The sequence below is a fragment of the Leptonychotes weddellii genome, chromosome 16, assembly GCF_054177405.1.
Source record: "Leptonychotes weddellii isolate Sample4059 chromosome 16, ASM5417740v2, whole genome shotgun sequence".
NCBI lineage: Eukaryota > Metazoa > Chordata > Mammalia > Carnivora > Phocidae > Leptonychotes > Leptonychotes weddellii.
In genome coordinates, this window is record NC_138384.1 from 42079874 (window position 1) to 42100886 (window position 21013).

General features: G+C 63.2%; 2 protein-coding genes across 4 annotated transcripts; one reads left to right on the plus strand and one right to left on the minus strand.

The window, feature by feature from the left end:
* Nucleotides 1-991: 991 nt before the first annotated feature.
* On the plus strand, nucleotides 992-14873 carry ARHGEF1 (Rho guanine nucleotide exchange factor 1). Of its 3 annotated transcripts, XM_081806994.1 has the most exons (29): nucleotides 992-1123; nucleotides 1212-1295; nucleotides 1754-1867; nucleotides 3766-3864; nucleotides 4037-4079; nucleotides 4250-4496; nucleotides 4918-4947; nucleotides 5206-5305; nucleotides 5456-5552; nucleotides 5627-5662; nucleotides 5809-5946; nucleotides 6798-6903; nucleotides 8136-8303; nucleotides 8607-8752; nucleotides 10174-10320; nucleotides 10649-10731; nucleotides 10917-11042; nucleotides 11140-11254; nucleotides 11376-11476; nucleotides 11664-11741; nucleotides 11969-12044; nucleotides 12121-12288; nucleotides 12767-12854; nucleotides 12982-13068; nucleotides 13313-13383; nucleotides 13494-13580; nucleotides 13908-14065; nucleotides 14152-14254; nucleotides 14515-14873. In XM_081806994.1, exons 1-28 carry the CDS (start codon nucleotides 1094-1096, stop codon nucleotides 14233-14235), a joined length of 2907 nt encoding a protein of 968 aa, XP_081663120.1. In that variant the 5' UTR covers nucleotides 992-1093; the 3' UTR covers nucleotides 14236-14254; nucleotides 14515-14873. The 3 variants fall into 3 exon arrangements, with proteins under 3 accessions (XP_081663120.1, XP_081663121.1, XP_081663122.1); XM_081806995.1 differs by lacking the exon at nucleotides 8136-8303; XM_081806996.1 differs by lacking the exons at nucleotides 992-1123; nucleotides 1212-1295; nucleotides 1754-1867 and adding an exon at nucleotides 2941-3105.
* A 229-nt stretch (nucleotides 14874-15102) lies between these two features.
* ERFL (ETS repressor factor like) lies at nucleotides 15103-20234 on the minus strand. The gene is made up of 5 exons (XM_031026678.2): nucleotides 20158-20234; nucleotides 17168-17402; nucleotides 16641-16836; nucleotides 16409-16526; nucleotides 15103-16038 (listed from the first exon to the last, which is right to left on the minus strand). Exons 1-5 carry the CDS (start codon nucleotides 20222-20224, stop codon nucleotides 15590-15592), a joined length of 1065 nt encoding a protein of 354 aa, XP_030882538.1. The 5' UTR covers nucleotides 20225-20234; the 3' UTR covers nucleotides 15103-15589.
* Between the last annotated feature and the right edge of the window lie 779 nt (nucleotides 20235-21013).

The following is a 21013-nucleotide window of genomic DNA, read 5'->3' on the forward strand; positions in this document are numbered from 1 at the left end:
GTCCCTCCTCCCTCAGACCCAGGAGTCCAGACTCCCAGTCCCTCCGCCCTCAGACCCAAGGGTCCAGGCCCCCAGCCCCTCCTGCCTCAGACCCAAGAGTCCAGGCCCCCAGCCCCTCCTGCCTCAGACCCAAGAGTCCAGACTCCCAGTCCCTCCTCCCTCAGACCCAGGAGTCCAGACTCCCAGCCCCCTCCTCCCTCAGACCCAGGAGTCTAGGCCCCCGGCCTCTTCTTCCTCAGACCCAAGACCCAGCCTGCAGCCCCCTCCTCCCTCAGACCCAGGAGTCCAGGCCCCCAGCCCCTCCTGCCTCAGACCCAGGAGTCCAGACCCCCAGCCCTTCCTCCCTCAGACCCAGGAGTCTAGGCCCCCGGCCTTTTCTTCCTCAGACCCAAGATCCAGCCTGCAGCTCCCTCCTTCAGACCCAGGAGTCCAGACTCCCAGCCCCTCCTGCCTCAGACCAAGGGGTCCAGACTCCCAGCCCCTCCTGCCTCAGACCCAGGAGTCCAGACCCCCAGCCCCTCCTGCCTCAGACCCAGGAGTCCAGACCCCCAGCCCTTCCTCCCTCAGACCCAGGAGTCCAGATCCCAGCCCCTCCTCCCTCAGACCCAGGAGTCTAGGCCCCCGGCCTCTTCTTCCTCAGACCCAAGACCCAACCTGCAGCCCCCTCCTCCCTCAGACCCAGGAGTCTACACTCCCAGCCCCTTCCTCCCTCAGACCTGGGAGTCCAGACTCCCAGCCCCCTCCTCCCTCAGACCCAGGAGTCCCCAGCCCATCCTCCATTAGAGACCCCAAATTACAGGCTTTCATGGCCACAGCTTTCTTATGGACACAGGCTCCTGGGCCTCCATCGCTTCTCCCACCCCTCCCAAGGCTCCCTGTCCTTGGGCTCCCCGCCCTGGCTGGCCTCTGAAGGGCTCTTTGTCGCCACACAGAGGCCCCATTGAGCTGCGGAGGAGGCTGGGATTGTGGGGTGGGGGGAGGCTGTTTACGCACCTTCACACCTGGGCCAGGAATCTGTGAGTAACGGCCCTGTGCCACCACCTCCTGCCCCCACTAACCGTGGCCCCTCCTCCTCCCCAGCCCTGTGGAGCCCATGGAGGCAGAGGACATCACCCGCGGGCTGGTGAGTGGAGAGTGCCTGGGGGGAGGGGACTGGGGGGCTGCGAGGTGGGATTGCACCCCGAGCTGAAGCCATCCCTCCTCTTCCACAGGCCCCAGGACCACCGCGGCCTGGCCTGGTGCCAGTCAGCATCATCGGGGCTGAGGACGAGGATTTTGAGAACGAGCTGGAGACGGTGAGGGGGAGATGGCGGGGAGAAGCTTCTGTCCCAGTCTCCCTGGGCCCCAGCCCTCAAGTCCCATCCTCAGTGTCCCCTCCCTCCTTAGGTCCATCGTGGGGTGCTGCCCCCTGCCTCCTCTCACTGCCCATTCCTCTTTCTGTAATCCGGGTACCACCATCCTCATCTCCTCCTACCCCATTCTTGATGCCCCATTATAGCACAGACTCCCACCCTTTTTACTCTAACCCTGGGTTTTATCACCGCCCCCCTTAATTACAGCACAGATCCCTACTCCCTCTCATGCCTGTCCTCATCACCCGCCATTATAACGTTAAATCTCAGCCACCATCCCTGACCCCAGCCTCGGCCACCGCCATTACGGCGGCGCAGACTCTGCTGCCAGGGAGGGGAAGGGTCAAGCCCAAAGCCCTTCCCCTGCTCCCCACTGTCTCACTCCCCCTCCCCGCTCTCAGAACACAGAGGAACAAAACAGCCAGTTCCAGAGCCTGGAGCAGGTGAAGCGGCGGCCTGCCCACCTCATGGCGCTCTTGCAGCACGTGGCCCTGCAGTTTGAACCCGGACCCCTGGTGAGGGCAGGGCTGTGTGGGCAGAGGGAGGGGTGGGGCCGGGACAGGCCACAGTGCTCAGTGAGATAGACCAGTGAAGACAAGCTGGGAGGGTCTGGAAAACAGATCCAGAACCCACAGCACAAGATCTAGAAAGCGAGAGCCAGAGCGCCAGCTAGCCGTGTGACCCAGGCAAGATTGCAGGTGCCCCGTGGAAATCTCCGTGAGGAGCCAGTGCGAGGGGGGAGAGTGCTCACAGCAGGGTCATGCAGAGAACAAGAGAGAATCCAGAAGCCAGCAGAGACCATGCCGCCCAGCCTCCTTCCCTGCCTGTGGCTGTGTCACCCATCCATGACCCTGGAAGTGGAATCCTCCTCTGTGGCCTCGGCAGGTGCCACCAGTCCATCTTTCAGGGCTAGGGCATGGGAGGAAACCACTAGCCTTCCCAGGTCTAGCTGGCCCAGAAACAAGAAACACCTGCAAGCAGCGCAATAAGGCAGAGCGAGCATAATTCATGATCCACAGATACAGGCAGAAAATACCCGGGCCCCCGCAGATGCCAACCCATGCTGCCTGGAGGCGCCTGCAGGGTGTAGAGAGCCCAGTGTGTGACTTAGGGAGAAAGAGGCCACTAAGTGGGTTGGAGGGGGGCGCTCTGTGGACAAGCCTGTCCTCCCAAGAAGACCCAGTGCGGCCCAGCACAGGCTGCAGTTAGGGTGTAGCCCAGAGCACTGGACTGGACTGGAAATGCGTAGCGGGGCCCTCTGGAAACCAGACAGCGGTAGAGATGCCAGGGCGGGATGCCTGGGGGCTGCAAGAAGCTGGGGCGCATCGACTGACCCCGAAGCTTCAGAAATTGGCAGGAAATCGGGAAAGTGCCTTCTCTCCAGAAAAGTAGCTGCCCGTCCCCAGTGAATGGAGGCTGTGGCCGTCTGGGCAAAGAGGTCCCCTCGAGCCTGAGGTTTCTGGAACTCGAGCTCTTGGAACTCGGCCCAGGGAGGGTGCTGACTGCCGTGTCCTTTTACAGATGTGGAAGCGGGCCTAGCCAGGGCCAGGGGCTTGGCTGAGGTGACCCGGATGGCCCCTGGCGTTTGGAATCTGGCCTCCTGCTGCCCCCTCACCTCATCAGCTAGGGAAGCAGCCACAAGATAGTTGTGGTCCCCTGGGCCGCTCCCTGTTGGCCTCTCATGAAGTTTTGTCGTGGAGTTTGGGGGTGTGCAGAGATTGGTTGAGAAATAGAGTCCTGCCCCTACCGAGGGGTGAGTCCTTAGCACGCAGACCAGGTCCCTTACCCAACGAGGGGCCCCAGGAGCCAAGACAGGCTGCAGTTGGCAGCGCGTTGCCAGCATCACCCCACACGGGGCTGACGCACAGGCGAGCTCAGGGAATGAGTGGTGAATGAACGAGTGAGCCCCGCTGGACCACCTGGTTATTTACCCAGCCCCCGCTGCGCACGGGGCCTCTCTGGGGCACAGATGAGTCGGGACCTCGGTCTCTCTCTCACACACACGCTCAGGTTGCTTGTGGTAGTTCTAGGCTGTGGGCTGTAGGGGAACAGGCTGCCTGGATTCTAAATCCCAGCTTCGCCACTAACTAGCTGTGTGACCTGGGGCAAGCTTCTTGAGCTCAGTTTTCTCATCTGTAAAACGGGATAATGACGGTGCCCGTGATTGACCAGGTTAACGTGGGTCAAGGGTTTAGAACGGCACCTGGTCCGGGCCCCGCTTTCGCAGCGTAGCAGAAGATCGCAGGAAACCGAACCATAGCAAATGCTCACAGGGGCCCCCAGGGAGCCCGAGAGAGGCCAGGGCCTGGGGGTGGGGGGGGGTGGAGACCAGGGAGCACTTAGCGGAGGCTTTGCAAGGCAGAGTGGGGTTTGGTTGGTGGGGGAGAGGACAGGCGGCGCTCTGTGTCCCCAGCTCTGCTGCCTGCACGCGGACATGCTGGCTTCTCTGGGCCCCAAGGAGGCCAAGAAGGCCTTCCTCGACTTCTACCATAGCTTCCTGGACAAGACCGCGGTGAGAGACACCTTCGAGGGGTCCCGGTTCCCTCACTCCTTGGTCCTGGGGGGGCTCGGTGCCAGCTGGGCCCTCCCTCCACGGCTCCCTCCCCTCAGCCCATCATTCCTGGTGCGTGGTGACCCCATAACCACCTGGTCCTCCCTCTCACTCCATTCTCTGTCCCGAGCAGGTCTTGCGGGTGCCAGTCCCTCCCACTGTCGCCTTTGAACTTGGTAAGGAGAGGGGAGAGGGACTGTGGGTGAGGGAGAGGTGTCTGGCCGGGGCTGGGGAGCCCCAGGATGGGAGGCCACACTCCCCTGCTCCCGTCCTTTCCCCAGCATGGCCATCGGGAGTCCGAGCGTGGGTGGAAGTGGCCCCCAGCCCCCTGCCCGTGTCCCCGCAGACCGCACGCGGCCCGACCTCCTCCCTGAGGACGTCCAGCGGCAGTTTGTGCAGGAGGTGGTGCAGAGCCAGCAGGCAGCCGTCAGCCGGCTGCTGGAGGACTTCCGCTCCAAGCGGCTCATGGGCATGACGCCCTGGGAGCACGACCTGACCCAGCTGGAGGCCTGGGTTGGGCGGGACCGTGCCAGCTTCGAGGCCCGGGAGCGGCACCTGGCCGAGCGGCTGCTGACCCACCTAGAGGAGATGCAGTGAGTGGGGCCTCCCCTCTCCCCAGCCTGGGGGCAGTATGGGGGGGGGGTCCCTGCAGCTTCAGGGTTCATTCCTTACCCTTTGGGCTCTTCCCCTGACTTCCGGGTTCCCAGCCCTGCCGTTTGTGATTCATCTGGTTTTGTGTTGTCTCTTCCCAACTTTGGGGCACCCTCCCAGTTTCCAGGGCTTTCCATGGTCTTGTGTTTGGGCCTGACGATTGGGTCCTGTCCTTGCGGCTCTGAGCTCACAAGTGACATTCCTCCCTGCTGCCATCCTCCATCCCTGTAGCCTTGGCCCTCTCCGCCTCTCCTCTCTCTCCTGTGCCCACTTCTAAGGGGACAGCACCCCGGACCTCTGTGCTGGGTAGACAGGGACCGAGGCTTAGCAAGTGTGTCGAAAACTCCTTTCTTCTTTTTGCAGACCCACCATCTCTACCGATGAGGAAAAGAGGTGATGACGGAAGCAGAGGGGATGGCAGGAGAGGCATTTAGTCCCCTGGGCCCCAGGGAGGAAGACCAGGGATCAGGGGCCTGGCCCTATCCTCTGGAGCCCCCTCCCCCTTCCTCAGACACTCAGCTGGAAGCAGTTGTGGGGTTGGGGTGGGAAGCGAATGCAGAGGGGAAGACTTGGGGACAGCAGTGTCCCCATGGCCATGGGTGTGTGTGCATCTGCGCACATATTGGGGCCCTCACCGTCCCCTCCCCACAGCGCCGCTGTGGTCAACGCCATCAGCCTGTACATGCGTCACCTTGGAGTGCGGACCAAGAGCGGAGACAAGAAGTCGGGGAGGAATTTCTTCCGAAAAAAGGTGCTTTTCCCCTGAGCGCCCAAACCTGGCCCTTCCCTCCCCTAGAGGCCCCTGGGGAGCCCCGTGATTCGGGGCTCCTGAGGTCTGATTCTGCTTTGTTGGGGTCTCAGAGATGCATAGCCCCTTCTCCACTCTCCTTACTTCGCTCAGATGATGGGGAATCGGCGGTCAGATGAGCCAACCAAGACCAAGAAAGGCCTGAGCATCTTCCTGGACGCCGCCCGCTGGAACCGGGGAGAGCCTCAGGGTGAGGTGCCCGGCCTCTGCCCGCCCTGGCTTCCCCACACCGCCCCCGCCTCATGGTCCCATCTCTCGTTTCAGCCCCCGATTTCCGACACCTCAAAGTCGAGGCTGATGGTAATGGTCCTGAAGCTGGCTGGGGGCTTGGGGGAGGGGGTGGGGGGTGCTCCTGGACCGTGGGGAGGATGGGGCTGGAGCACCAACTGCTGTGGATTAGAGGAGCTGGGCTCTCATTTCCCCCTGCTCCCTGGATGTCTCCCCAGCTGAGAAGCCAGGCCTTACGGAAAGGAGGGGAGGCCTGGGGGTGCCCTCCCGGGACCGGAATGTTGGGGCTCCTGGGCAGGATGTCCCTGGAGTTTCTCTGCACCCTCTGTCTGGAGACAGTCCCGACAAGGAACCAGGTGAGTTTCTTGAGCTCCCCACCCCAGCCCAAGAGACCACCGCTCAGTTCTCTGCTTGCCCCTCCCTGGTCACCAGTATTATTAAGGAACCCCCCCCCCCCACCCCGGGGCACCTGGGTGTCTCAGTCAGTTAAGCGTCTGCCTTCGGCTCAGGTCATGATCCCAGAGTCCTGGGATCGAGCCCCACGTTGGGCTCGCTGCTCATCAGGAGCCTGCTTCTCCCTCTCCCTGTCGCTCCCCCTTGCTTGTACTCTCTGTCAAATAAGTAAATAAAATATTTAAAAAAAAGAAAAGAAACCACCCCCCTTCCCTCAGTTCACCCGTTCCACGGCTTTCCTCTCAGGCTCCGGCCTCTGTCCTGGTGATGCTTAGCCCTCCTCCTTGGACTACATTTCCCATCCGCCCCCACGGCATCATTTCCCAGAACCCTCTCTGAGTACATTGTCAGTCACCTCCATGAATCTGAGGCAACTGCTTGGCCGGGCCTGGGTTCAGGTCCCAGCTCGGCAGCTTAGTTGGGTTATATCCTGGAAGCCCTGTCTGAGCCTCAGTCTTCCCAAAAGGGGTCTACCTCTTCCTGCAAGTCCCGGCTTAGGCTCCGGAGAAGGAATGGACGTGGAGGCGTCACGCAGAGCCCCAGTGTGCCCTGGTTCAGTGGTTTCTCCCCCCACCGGCCCCAGCTGCTGTGGCCATGTCCCCCACTGAAGTGCAGGGCAGCCGCTGGTGTCGGCCGCGCACTGGGTGGCTTTAGCCCCCACCCCCCATTCCACGGGAGGAAATAGAGGCCCCCAGAGGGTGGGTCTTGCCGCAAAGGCCCGGCAGCCAGCCTGGCTCTCCCCCGCCGCCCACAGGTGTTGATGCCCCACCAGAGCTGGGGGACGCGCCCCCGCAGGGCCCGGCCAGCCTGGAGCCCCTGGCGCCCCCGGAGAGCACTGAGGAGGGCGCTGACACAGAGAGGTGCCCGGGGCCGGGTGTGGGGGGCGGGGTGCTGGGTGCAGGAAGGGGCTTACCAGGCTGGGGAGGCGCGTGCGGGGTCGCGCTGCCATTTGCTCCTGCTGTCCCCGAGCCGTCTCCACTCTGCCCTGCTCCTCCCTCTGCCCATCTTCGGCCTCCTCTGTCCATCCTCCACTTTTTCTTTTCTCATCTCCTCTTCCCTCTTCCTCCTCCCTCCCGCGCTCTTCGCCTCTGGGCTCCCCCTGTCCCCTCCCTCACCCCTTCAGATTTTCATCCCCTCCCCTCCTCTTCTGAGCCACTGCCCTGCGCCTTGCTCCTGCCTCCCAGTGCCCTATCCTCCATCCCCCACCCTCTGTGCTCCAAGCCTGGGGGCCCTGTCCTCCTCACAGTTGGGGGGCAGGCTCTGCCCCCTGCCAGTCCTTGTGCTGCTGCTTTGGGGACCCTTTGGTAGGTGGGGGAGGTGAGTTGGGTTCCATTTGGGTCCTCCTCTGACCCTGTGCCCCTCTCTCCCCAGAAGGTGGAAGAGGTGGGTGCCTGGGCCCTGGGTGGGGGGAGGGCTAGCCCCTCCCCCGTTTCTCCCAGCCCCTCCCCTCTCCCCATGGGCCACCCCCTCCCCTTCACCCTGCAAGGGGTGGGTGGGGACATCACTCTCCCAGCAGAAGAGCTAAGTATTGAAATCTCCTTCCCTTCCTCACTCCCTGCTCTGCCCCCCCCATCCCATTGCCTCAGGGAAGGGAGGGGTCAGTCCTGTGCTCCATCCTGGGTTTCCCTCCCCACCCCCACCAAGTTTCCCTGTCCCTCCTGACCCCCCCACTGCCCCAGCACCCCAAAGTCCCAAGTCCCACTGCTCCTTCTGACTCTCTCCTCTCTTCTGTTGCATGTTTGATATCTGTCCTGGTCTCCCCTACCCGGGTCCCCGTCTATCCCTGTCCTCGTCTCTCCCTGTCTGTCCCTGACCTGGTATCTCCCCATCTCTATCCCTGTCCTGGTCTCTCCCTGTCTGTCCCTGACCTGGTATCTCCCCACCTCTGTCCCTGTCCTGGTCTCTCCCTGTCTGTCCCTGACCTGGCATCTCCCCACCTCTGTCCCTGTCTTGGTCTCTCCCTGTCTCTTGCCCTCTCCTGGTCTCTCCCCAACTGTCCCTGTCTTGGTCTCTCCCTGTCGGTTCCTGTCTTGGTCTTTCCCTGTCTCTGTCCTGGTCTCTGCCTGACTCTGTCCTTGGCCTCGGGGTCCAGGCTATCGGGGCGTCTGGGGCGCTCGGAGAGCCTGCGGGTGAGTGACCGCCGCCGGCCTTCCCGGGGCAGCCTCGGGGCTAAGGGCCGGGGTGGGGGCCGCTCCCGGAGTGACGTGGACATGGACCCCAGCTCTGCCACGGCCGTGCTTGGCCCTGCCCGACGAGCCACGTAGGTCATTCCTCCCACATCTACTGAGGCAACCTGGAGAGTCAGGAGGATGGTGGGGGAGGGGTCGTTGCCAGATTTACAGAGAACTGGGTATTGGACGCTAAGGTCACTGAGGTCACAGGAGAGGGGTGGGACTCTTCTTTCTAGAGATTTGGGGGCTGCTCTGCAGCATGGGCTACTTTGCAGGCATCGAATGCCAAGGCCACGGGGTGGGGTGGGGGATGGGGTGTTAAACACTAGGAATGGAAGTCTCCTCCCTGGGATTCCCCAAGCTGGGGCCCTAACGAGGCCTCTGTCTCACAGCCCTGAGCCCGGAGATGAAGGGGACCTGGGACGGTCAGGACTAGAGCTGGAACCAGAAGAGCCCCCTGGCTGGCGGGAGCTCGTTCCCCTTGGCACCCTGCACAGCCTGCCCAAGAGCCAGGTGAAGCGGCAGGAGGTCATCAGCGGTGAGTACCCGGGACACCACCCAGTTCTGGCAAAGAGACCATGGAGCTGTCCATCCCCCCAGAGCTTGAAGGTGGCCTGTTTCCACTGAGGGCCATTTGTTATGTAAATTGTAGAACAGCCACTCATGGAACAAGAATGTGGCTGTCAGCTGTCAAAGTGACATTTCCAGCGAGTTCTGCGCCCCCCCGCGCGCCCCCTCCCCCAGTACAGGGCAGTGCTGGTTAAGAGCAGGAACGGGTATATAAAGTTGTATTTTTCCAGTAAATCTTTGTTTTCTTATTTGGGTAGTAATAGTTCACATCTCAAAAGACTGTCACGGAGCTGAGGTGATTGATGTGAAGCGTTTAGCGCGGTGTGGGGCCGGGTAAGAACTTTCCAGTGTGACTGTTCTTACCATGATCTTAACCGTTCAGGGGCAAAAAGGGTCCCAGGGGCACACGTTTCAGAAGATAACCAATATATTATCAGTGCTTGCTTCCGGGCAGGGATGTGATGGAAGTATTGTTTCCGTCTTGATTCTTTTCTGTGATTTTGAACTGGGTGTGGGGAGGGTGTTTGGCAAAATAGGACACTTCTTTGGAAGCTCTGGTTTGGAAGTTTATTTACAAGTTGCTTAATAGTAAGGGTACTCATTTGGAATTTTTAGGGCAGTAGGGGAATACTTTTTGTGTCACAGATCCTTCTAAGGATATGAGCAAAACATAAAGCAGTGCTATCTGATAGAATTTTCTGGAATAATGAAAACACGCAGCATCTGCGCTGTCCAGCATGGTTACCACCAGCCACGTGATGGCCGCTGAGCACTTGAAATGTGACAAGTACAACTGGCAACGGAATTTTGTATTTCAGTTAAAATCTGAAGGCCTGTACTTGGCTAGCGGCTACCGTAGCAGACAGCACAGCCATTTCCCTCCTCAGAAAAATATTCCTAACACAGGATTGCGCGTTTAGTCTCCAGGGACTCCTGGGGCCTCTGAAACCCAGGCATGCTCCCTCTGGGGGGTCCCTGGGTCCAAGGCTATCAACGTGTGTGTAAAGGGTTATCGTTCCAGAAACCCAAGGCCGAGAGACTTGCTGGATGCCAAACACAGCTCCGGCGGGTGGGAGGGGGGGCGCTTGCTGGTGGTGGTGTGACCAACTCATCCCAGTTCGCCTGGAACTTTCCCAGGTGTAGCACTGAAAATCCCATGTTCTGGGAAAGGCGTCAGTGCCAGGCACAGGGGACCACTGGTCACCCCGGCTGGCTGCCGCAGCCAAGCAAAACACACAACAGGATCAGGAATCTTCAGTGGCTATTTCAGGGGCAAGCGATTCCGTCCAGAGAAAGTCACCCCTGTCCCCCACCTCGAGCCTGCCTCTGAGACTGCACCCCATCCTTTGCACCCTCCCCAACCATGCTTCCTGCTCGGTGGCCCCACAGAGCTGCTGGTGACAGAGGCCGCCCACGTGCGCATGCTCCGGGTGCTGCATGACCTCTTCTACCAGCCCATGGCGGAAGGGGGCTTCTTTTCCCTGGAGGAGCTACAGAACATCTTCCCCAGCCTGGACGAGCTCATCGAGGTGCATTGTGAGTGCAGGGCCATGGCCCACTGTGCGCCCCACCACTGGCTCCCTCCTCAAGGCCTTTGCGGCTAGACCTGGAGTCTAGCACATTCTCCTTGAGTGCCTCCACGGGCAGCTTCTTTTCTAGCCCTGGGGGCAACCCCAGACCCCCAGAGCTCACATTCCAGGGGGGCACATCAACAAGCGCAGGGCATGGGTGGGGGTTGGGGGGGCAGCCCATTGGCCCCAAGGATTAGACACTTGCAGCCCAACCTCCACAACCCCCCGATCAGCTCTACATACCACCTCTTGGGCCCTGACAGAGCACCCCCTTCCCTCACCGCTCTTAACAGCCCTGTTCCTTGATCGGCTGATGAAGCGGAGGCAGGATAGTGGCGACCTCATTGAGGAGATCGGAGATGTGCTGCTGGCCCGGGTGAGGGCGCCCAGCCCCTGCCCCCCTGGGGTCCCCTCCTCCCAGCCAGGGACCTGGAATCCCATCAAGATCCAGGGGTCTGGGCCCCTCACCCTGTCCTCCTGTCGAGGCTGCTATTCCCACGTGAGGCCCTGTTCTTCCCAATCCCACCTGAGACACCCTCCCTGGCCTGAATCTCACTGTAGTTTGATGATGCCGAAGGCAACTGGTTCCAGAAAATCTCCTCCCGCTTCTGCAGCCGCCAGTCATTTGCCTTAGAGCAGCTCAAAGCCAAGCAGCGCAAGGAGCCTCGGTTCTGTGCCTTTGTGCAGGTGAGGGGGAAGCCAGGGTCCCGGGGGGGAGGGGGCTGGTGTCGCAGTCCCCGAGGCGCCCCCAGTACGGGCCACCTCAGCGCCACTCTGCCCCTAGGAGGCCGAGAGCCGCCCACGGTGCCGCCGCCTGCAGCTGAAGGATATGATCCCCACGGAGATGCAGCGTCTGACCAAGTACCCCCTGCTCCTGCAGAGCATTGGGCAGAACACAGGTGCCAGAGGGCCAGGCCCCACGCTGCGGGGCCCCGGCTCTCCCATCTCTCACCATGGCGGGGCAGGGGCCAGGAGCTTCTGGCTCGGGGTTCACCGGGGCTCGTCTCTCCTCTGCCACAGAAGAGCCGGCGGAACGGGAGAAAGTGGAACGGGCAGCTGAGTGCTGCCGGGAAATTCTGCACCATGTTAACCAAGCTGTGCGCGACATGGAGGACCTGCTGGTGAGCCTGGCTGTGGGCCCAGAGGGAGGGGGCGTCCGTGTGGGGGGCCTGGGCGGGCCTTTGTCTTGTCTACCTCGGGGCCCCTTCTCTGGAGGTCAGGCCTGGCCCTTGGCTTGTCCCTTCGGGGTCACTGTGGGTCAGCCGCAGCCCTTGGGTCATCCCCGTGACTCTCCCTTCCCTGCCCCAGCGGCTCAAGGATTATCAGAAGCGCCTGGACTTGTCCCACCTGCGGCAGAGCAGTGACCCCATGCTGAGCGAGTTCAAGGTGGCCCTGCCTGCCCTGACCTCCCCGCTTCTCCCTGGCCTTCCCCTGCCCCTCCTGCCCCCAGGACTTTGTGCTAATGCGCCCCGGGAATGAGAGCCACCCCCTGCCCAGAACCCCTCCTCAGTCCCAGCGGCTTGCCCGTCCTGAGCCCAGCCCGCCGTCCCGGCCCCGTGGTCCTCCCCGCCCTCCCCTGCCCTGCGCCGACCATGACGCCTTCCTGCCTCCAGAACCTGGACATCACCAAGAAGAAGCTGGTGCACGAGGGCCCGCTGACGTGGCGGGTGACGAGGGACAAGGCTATAGGTGAGCGCCGGGGCTGAGCGGGGCCTGGGGGGGGGGTCCGGGGGGGCGCTGCTGAAGCCTGGGCCTCGCTCTGCAGAGGTCCACGTGCTGCTGCTGGACGACCTGCTGCTGCTACTCCAGCGCCAGGACGAACGGCTGCTGCTCAAGTCCCACAGCCGGACGCTGACGCCCACACCCGACGGCAAGACCATGCTGCGGCCCGTGCTGCGGCTCACCTCCGCCATCACCCGCGAGGTGGCCACCGGTGAGGCCCCTGCCCGCGGGATGGGGGGGCCTCTGAAAGAGCTGGGGAGCGCACGCCGGCCCCCGGGGGGGGCCACGGCAGAGGCCCAGGAAGGGGAAGCTGTGAGGGCTCCCCCGCCCCCGGAGCCGGGCATGGTGGGGGGCCAGGAGCACTGTGGGCCTTAGGAAGGGAGCCGCGCAGCTCCCCAGGGGTTTGCACACAGGAGCTGCCAGCTCTGATCAGCATTCGGAGACGCCCCCTGCAGGGACCTGTAGGGGAGCAGGGGTGGAGGCTGGAGCCCAGCGAGGAGGGGTTTGCAGATGCGCTCCAGGGGTTTTGTGGGGAGAGCCAGACTGGGGACTGATGGATGAGGGGATGTGAGGGGGAGGCCCTGGGAGGAGGCGCCAGAGGGATGGGCGTGAGCTGGGGGAGCCCAAGCTCAGGGGAGGTGCACATCGGGGTGACCCTGGCTCTGAACCCCCTCTCCCTCCTCCTGCAGATCACAAAGCCTTCTATGTCCTTTTTACGTGGGACCAGGAGGCCCAGATATACGAACTGGTGGCCCAGACCGTGTCAGAACGGAAGAAGTGAGGGGGGCCTGGGTTCTAAGCTCGGGTGGAAGAGGCGGCCCAGGCTGGGGGGTGGGAGGCCCCAGTACAGGATCTGGGGGCTCTGACTGCCTGCCCTGGGGTGGGGGCTGACCTGTCTCCCCAGCTGGTGTTCCCTCATCACCGAGACTGCTGGATCCTTGAAGGTCCCCGCTCCTGCCTCTCGCCCCAAATCCCGGCCCAGCCCAAGCAGGTGAGGGGGACACTGGAGGGCTCAGGAGCCAGGGGGGACTTCTTTGTGTGTCTCCAGAACCTGAGCTCCGGGCGCGTGTGCGTGCGTGCGTGTGCGTGCGTGTGCCACCACCACAGCCCGTCTGGCCCCGTCTCCATCTCCCAGCCTCAACTTCTGTTTCTGGACCACCCCCCCACCTCCTGCTGTCTCCCTGCTGCCCCCCAGGGCCAGGGCCGTGGGGTCACCCAGTACTTCCTCCCCGTAGCACCCGAGAACCCCTGCTCAGCAGCTCGGAGAACGGCAACGGGGCTGGCCGAGAGATGCCCCCAGTGGACAGTGAGCCTTTGCGGGGGCGCGGAGTGGGGGGGGCAAGGTGTCCTGAGGAGGCCCGGCAGGAACTGAGCACCGCCCCCCCCCCGCCCCGCTTCTTCCTCCCCTCCCCCTAGGCCGGACAGAGAGAATCCTCAGCACCCTCCTGCCCTACTGCAGGCCCGGCCCCGAGGGCCAGCTCGCGGCCAAGGCCCTTGAGAAAGGTAGGCCGGCGCCATCCGTGCGGGGCTGCCACTAGCCCATCTTTGCGGCCTGTCTCCTGTCCAGGCCCAGTGCATGCCAGGCCTGCACCACCCCCCTCGGTGGCCCCGAGCCCCTCTTCCTTCTGTAGCCTCTGTCCCTCCTTGACCTCCGGTTCAGCCTCTCCCTGGACACCCTCTATTCTCCGTGTCCCCTCCACACCCCCTTCACATCCCCCAGCCCCACCTGCAGCCCGGCCCCCACCTTCCCCTCTGGGTCCCCCCCGCCCCTGCAGGCCCCTGGCCTCTTCCCCAGCCCCGCTTCTGACTCTGTCCCCTTGCCCCTGCCAGTGCGGTCCCTGAAGCAACTCCTGTTTCCCTCGGAGGAAGACAGTGGGGCGGGGCCTCCCCGTGAAGGGGATGGGGTCCCAGGGGGCGGCTCCCAGAGCCTGACCCAGGAGATTCGGGAGAAGCTGCTCAGCTTGGAGGAGACCATGAAGCAGCTGGAGGTGGTGGCCTGGGGAGAGGGGCAGGGCGGGGGAGGGTGGGGCTGACTCGGTGGAGGGACCCCTCTCATTGAGGCCCGTCCATCCAGGAGGTGGAGGAAGAATTTTGTCGCCTGCGACTCCTCCTGTCTCAGCTTGGGGAGAACACCGCCCCCCAGCCTGGCTGTACCTGAGGCCCCCTGCCCCAGGCAGGTGAGTGGACACCCAGAGGGCTCGCAGCTCTGCTGGAGGGGAGGGACCGCGGTGGGCATCTCAGGGGCTCCCTTCTCCACAGCCCCCTCCTGCTCTCCGTCTCCCTGCCTCTCCCCATTCCACCTCCTGGCTCAGGCTGTTCCCCTTTTTGGGCTCTTCTGTGTTCGCTCTGCCCGTTCTCCTCCTCCCCTCATCCCCCCCCCCCACTTCTCCTTGTCCCTCTGCATCTCTCCCCATCTCCCTTCTCCTACATCCCCCAGGCCTTTCGCAAGACTGAGGGCCACCCACCGCCGCACAGCTGCCGCAGCATCTCCAACCCCAAGGGCCTGAGGAGAGGGAGCTGGGCTGCTTGGGGGGGGGGGGGCCATGCCTGGGGGGCCAGCTGGCATCACTGCCTCCCTCCGACCTCCCATCGGCCTTGGCCTGCTCTCCCTCCTGCCTTTTGCCTGGGGGACTCAGGGCTTCATTCCGGGGGGGGGATCCACAGTGACCCCCCCATTACCCAGGCCATCTCTGTATTGCCTGGGGGGCACCCCTCCATTCCCCACCCCCAAGTGCCTTTGCTATGTTTTTATACCCTGAATTGGAGGTTTATTTTTTAATATATATTATCTAAGGAGAGCTGTGTGTGTGAAGAGGGGGTGGGGGCCCTGGAGTGGTTTCTGGAACCCTCTGTGACTGTCTGGCATCACCTTCCTGGGTCTGTCTCCCCCTGCCTTTCTCCACTTTTTCCTTCCTGTGCTTTAACAGTGACTCCCCAGGTGATCCCCCACTCCCACCCGAGCCCCCCACTGTCACCCACGACGCCGGGCTCCCCCACAGCTCACACTCCTTTCCGTTCTTTTATTTTTGTAGTAAACTCTCTGGAGGTGGCTGGTGGGGAGGGGGCCCTCCTGGGCGGGGGCTGGGGGCGGGGTTATTGCTCTGAGCTCCCTGTCCCAGGGGGTCTGTGTGGGGAGGGTGTCAGGACTGGGACCGGCACGAGGGGAGACACAGCCGCACAAACACGCAGGTCATGGGTGCGGGGGGGGCGGACAGGAGAGGCTGGGCGCCATATTGCACTTTGGGAGTCGGGCCAGGCGGGGACCCCCCCCCATCACACTGGAGCCTGGGAAGGAGGCTATCACATTCCCTCCCACTCTGGAGGGGGAAGGGAGACCCCAACCTGGGGTTCGGGAGGAAGGTGGGCAGCCACGTGCCTGGTCCTGGGAGGGGTCGAGGGCTGGTCCCCGGCCTGGGGCGGGACATCGAGGGCAGACCAGGCGATGGCAGAGGCTGCTGCGCGAGGGTCTGCCCCGATCCCCGCCCTGGCAGAACCCTTCACCCCCCACGGGCTCAGCTGCCGATCCCCCCTTTGCTCGCCTTGGCCTTGGGGGGCACAGGGAGGCCCTCGTCACCCTCGCTGTCAGAGCTGCAGCCGCTGACGTCCGTGATCTCCAGCTCCGAGTCGCTGTCGTCCTTCCCGCCCAGCGCGGCCTCTGGACCCCCGGCTCCCGGCAGTGCCAGGCGAGGGGCTGCTGCCAGGCCCGAGGGGCGCTCGGGGCCCAGGCCCTCCCCCGCCGCAGCCAGTAGGGGCGAAGCTGTAGGGCCTCCCCCGGCCCCTGCCGAGGGCAGGTGGCCCAGGGAACTGGCCAGAGGGTTGGGGTAGAAGTGGGGGGGGTACAGAGAGGGGGGCAGCTTGGGGAAGGGGCTGGTGAGGTACGGGTTAAAGTTCCAGGGGTAGTCTGGGAAGGCGCGGCTGTAAGGACCCAGCAGGCCGGGGGGCTTGGAATAGCCAGTGGCACCTGGGGAGCACGGGGTGGGTCAGGCCGGGCACACCTCCAGTGGGGGGAGGCGCCCCCTCCCTGCGCCGTCCACCCGCTTCTGCCCATTCTCTCTCCCATGCGGCATCTGCCCACTCTCCGCCCTCACGTGGTTTTCCCCAGTTCTGCCCTGGTCTTCCCAGTCCTTTGGCACCCTAAAAGCCCTTCTCCCAGCCTGTCCCCGCCCCCCAAATCCTCCTGGGGCTTTTAAACACACACAGGCACAAGCACAGCCTCGCCCTAGGCCTCCCTCCTGCGTCCTGCCTCTCCCCGTCTTTGCCTGTCCTCTTCCCTCAGACACAGGCCACGTGTCCCCCACCTCCAGCCGGCACCCACACCCACAGGCCCTTACCAGAGCCCAGGAACGGGAAAGGGCTGTCCAGACGCAGCTTGTCTGTCTCAGGGGTGAACAGGGGCGCCCTGGCCCCTGGCTCTCCCAGGCGAGGGGCTGAGAACAGGGTCTGCAGGGTCTGGAGAGGGAGGAGGCAGCACCGCTCAGCCGGGCTGCCCATCCCCGGGGGGGGTTGATGGCTGGGGAGGCGGCACCAAACGCCCAGTTCGGGGACCCCAGTGTCCTGACTCACCTCGGGAGTAAGGGGAGGAGCATCTGGCCCAGAGGTCCCCCCAAAGGGACCAGGGGTCAGCAAGAGTGGGGAGCCCGTGGTGGCTGCTGCCACATCCAACAGTGGGTAATTGACAAGCACGACTTTGCTGAAGTTGAACTTGTAGGTGAACCTCTTCCCTTTGGTCTTATGGAGAATCCGCTTGTTGTAGTAGTAACTGTGGGGAGAGCGGGGAGGAGGGCATGCTGGGGAGGGGCGCCGAGGCAGGTAAAGAGGGAGCCCCTGACTCATGTTAGTGCACAGAGCACAGCAGCTTGGGGAAACTGAGGCTCACAGAAGTCCCTTAACCAAGGTGGCAAGGCAGGGGTGAAGCAGGGGCTGGGATCCTGGCTTCTGGCCTTCCTCCTTGCTTCCCTCCCACTCACAAGTAATCACAGTGGCTACCCCATGCGGATCCCTGCACGTTGGGATCCAAGGGATTCTGCCCCAGGAGACCAAGGGCAAGCCCCCAGGGGGCGGGGGACCAGCCCCTCCCTGCCCCTCCTCACCGCAGGGCCCGGCTCAGCTTGTCATAATTCATGTGGGGCTTGCACTTGCGGATGCCCCAGAGCCGAGCCACTTCATCGGGGTCCTTGATGACGAATTCCCCATAGTCCCCCTGCCAGGCGATGACCCCCTGGTACTCCTCCTTCTGCAGCAGCTCCAGGATAAAGTGCCACAGCTGGATCTGCCTCGAGCCAGGGGACGACTCCGGCTTGTAGGCCCAATCCGGGAAGGCAAACCCTGGGGACAGGAGGCAGGGGAGTGGCCCCGGGTCAGGACACTAAGTCGGGGGCTCTAGGTCCTGCGTGGACTTGGGAACCAGGAGGCAGCTGGCCCCCCCTGAATCCTGGTCTCTTGGGCATCTTTAGGGACACAATTCCTACTCTCTGTACCCCAGTTGGTGTCCAGTCCCCAAACTGCCCAAATAGTGGCAGTGAACTCAGTCATCCAGGGACCCTGGCGTGGCACCTGCAGCCTCATGCTCTACCTTGGCATCCCGGGGTGGAGCGTGGGAGGGGCCGGTTTCCTGCAGCCCTGTGAGGAGGACATGGGAGGGGCACCCCCTCCTAATCAAAAGCCCTTCTCCCGCTTTCCCTTCCAGCCCTGCCCTGGGAGGCCTCTGGTCTCTCCTGCTCTCTGGAACGCCCCTAAGTTTTGCTGTCTCCCCGAAGCCCTCCACTGACCCCACACTGGCACGGCCAGGCCAGGCCGGCGTGCCCGTGTCTGTGCCCGTATTTCTACCTTTCACGTCCTGTCCCCCCTCCCTACCTCTGTGCTCCATCAGTCTGAGCGCACTGTGCATCAGCAGATCCCCACAGCGTACGTGTCACACACACGTCCGCTCACGCTCCAGGGACACCCGGCGACACCACGCGCACGGACACACCAGAGTGCCACACTCCTGCTGGGGAGCAGCACCCCACACGCAGCGTGCCACCGAGGCTTGCCTGCTGGACACCTGGCACTGCGCATCCCAACACACGATCGCACATCTCGGGCCCCTCAGAACTGGGACCTGCTAACCACACCGCCATGACAGGAGACACGGGACCCCAAAGGCCCAGCTAGCTAACAGTGCCGTGGAGCCGGTGAGCACAGCCTCAAGACGTGCGTCAGCCTGACGGGCACACACGGGGTGACGCCACCCCTATAAAGCAGCCCCCCAGACCCTCAACACGCAGGCACCCACGGCTCGCTCTGCATGACACACCTCACACTCAGATGGGTGTCCCGCGCCCCAGTGTCCAGATGCTCCAAATAAGCCGGATGGAGATGGGAGGGTCTTGCCCACCCCTAAGTCTTACCTCCCAGCCAGAAGCCCCAGGGCCTGGGTCCCGCTTCTGTGCTCAATCCCGGGCTACGTCCTCTGTCCCCTCTCTCCCTCAGAGACCCCAGGCCCAGGCAGGAGAGTAGAAGGCAGGATTAGCCCTAAGGAACCATCGCTGGGGAGGAAGACAACGTGGAGCTGAGAGCGCGGCCACATGATCTACTTGCTCTGTGGTCCCAGGGCACGTCTTTGCCTTCTCTGGCTCATTAGAACTTCAGGGGTGGGAGGCAAGGAGCAGCAGGGTCCCATCCGGGCTGCCTGGTGTGTGTGAGTGGGTGCTCACGCCTCCCTGCCGAAGGCTCAGAAGCCAGGCAGTCTCCTCCCCGAAAGGAGAATTTTTCTCTCAACCCCATCTCGGGTCTTTCTTACTCCAGGTGACAGGCTCAATTAACTCGCGAGCTCTGGCCCATTGCACACCCGGAACACATCCGAGTGGGGAAGAGGCGACCCCAAAGATGACAGCCCAGAGATGACAGCACACAACTGGCCACACACAGGCAGATACACAACCCAATCTGGAACCACCATCTGTCCTCAAATACACTGTACCTGCTGAGACACACACAACTAGAGAGGACCCACCACCTCAGCCTGCAGATACACACATTATGACAGCCCCCCAAATTCAGTCACACTCAGTGACACACAGATGCAAGAAGCCCCCTGACACACACCCACACCCCAACACAGACACAGAGGCCGGGGGCGGAGGGGGCACCCACCCGCACAGCCCGAAGCACACCGAGACATCCATTCTGGACCACGACACAGACCCGGAAGTAACAGCAGCAGGCCCTTCCCCCGACTGAGGCAGGTACGTACTTGTACTTGGCGAGCTGACACACACCTTCCCCCAGTCCTAAAATGTAAGCACGCTCGACATCCTAAAGAAACACGACCCACCCAGCCCAGAGACACCCAGGTAGCCTCCTGTGTGTGTGCAAGCAGGCACACCAGCTCACACAAAGACAGATGCTGCACAGACATACACTCTCCCAGTGTGACCCCTTCTTCCAGAAGCACTGAAGCATGACACAGGGACACACTCAGACCCCACGCATAAGCAGGCACAGAGTCCCAGTCTGTGCGCGCAGGCACACACACACGCACACACACACAGCCCATCTGTGGGGCGTGTGACTTGGACTCAAATGCACATCCAAGCCAGTCTTACTGTCCACATCCCCAGCTCTGAGTGTCCACTTCTGAGCAGGCCGTCCTCTCTCCCAGGGCTCCGGCGGGCTGGGCCATGTCTCCACGTCCCCCTGCCCAGGCAGTCCCTGTCCATCTATCCACCTGCGCCCCCTCTGGTCCCCGCCCCTACGCCGTCAGTGTGCCTGGCCGTCTCCAGCCTCCTTGCCTCTCTTTGCCCGAAGGTCCTGGGCAGGGAGCAGGCAAAGAGGTACACAGCCGGGACCCCAGGACCTCAGACCCCTACATCCTGTCCGTTTCAGACCCCGATACCTCCCCCACCCTCACGTCCCAGCAGGCAGGTAGCAGGGACATCTCGCTGTGAAGTTTTTAGCCAAGTTTTTCATTAGGGGGTTGCATTCAGGGGACTGTGAGAGAGACCGGGACAGAAGAGGGAGGACAGGAAGAGGTGCAGAAAGGAGGAGCCGGCTGGCTGGGAAGGGGTGGGAGGTCCGGGCCAGGGCCAGGGCCAGTTACCGGGGGTCCAGAGAGCCGGCAGGGCGGGCGGGGCGAAGAGAAGGTCGGAGACGCAGCTACAGTCCATGGTGGAGCCAGCCCTGCAGAGACGCCAGGACAGACACACAGGGACAGACAGGGGTCAGTGGGGTGGGCGCTCCGCCCGGAGCCCACCCGTCCTGCCACCCGCCACCTTCCTCACCCACGTCCAGCCGACCCTTCCTCCCAGCCTCTCCTCCCGCAGCCTCCTCCTCGCTCTGTGCCTCGATCACTACCCACAGCGCCCCCGGCCCCCCTCCCCACTGCTCCCACTCACTCGCTGGCTCGCCACCCGCCCGCCCCGCACCAGCTCTGCCGCTGCCGCCGCTCTCTGGCCGCTCCGCTCTCGCGCCTGACCTCCCATCCGTCTCTGCGTCTCTGGGTCTCTGTCCCTCTCTCTGGCCGTCCCAGATTTGTCTCCTGAACCTCGCCCCTACCCCGTGGCCCGCCCAGCAGACCCCCAGGCTGGCTCGTCCAGCTCCCAAGCAGCCCCCAGCTTTCATCTGCCGACCCACAGCGGGCCAGAAGCGGCCCATCCGCCCTGCACCCTGCACCCTGCACCCTGCAGGAGGGCTCCCCCAGAAGCCCCTTCCCCTTAGATCTGCCTCCCCCACACCAAATAGCTCCCCCAGACGCCCCTTCCCCTTAGATCTGCCTCCCCCCACCAAAGAGCACCCCCAGATGCCCCTTCCCCTTAGATCTGCCTGCCCCCCACCAAACAGCACCCCCAGACACTCCTTCCCCTTAGATCTGCCTCCCCCACACCAAATAGCTCCCCCAGACACCCCTTCCCCTTAGATCTGCCTCCCCCCAAAGAGCACCCCCAGATGCCCCTTCC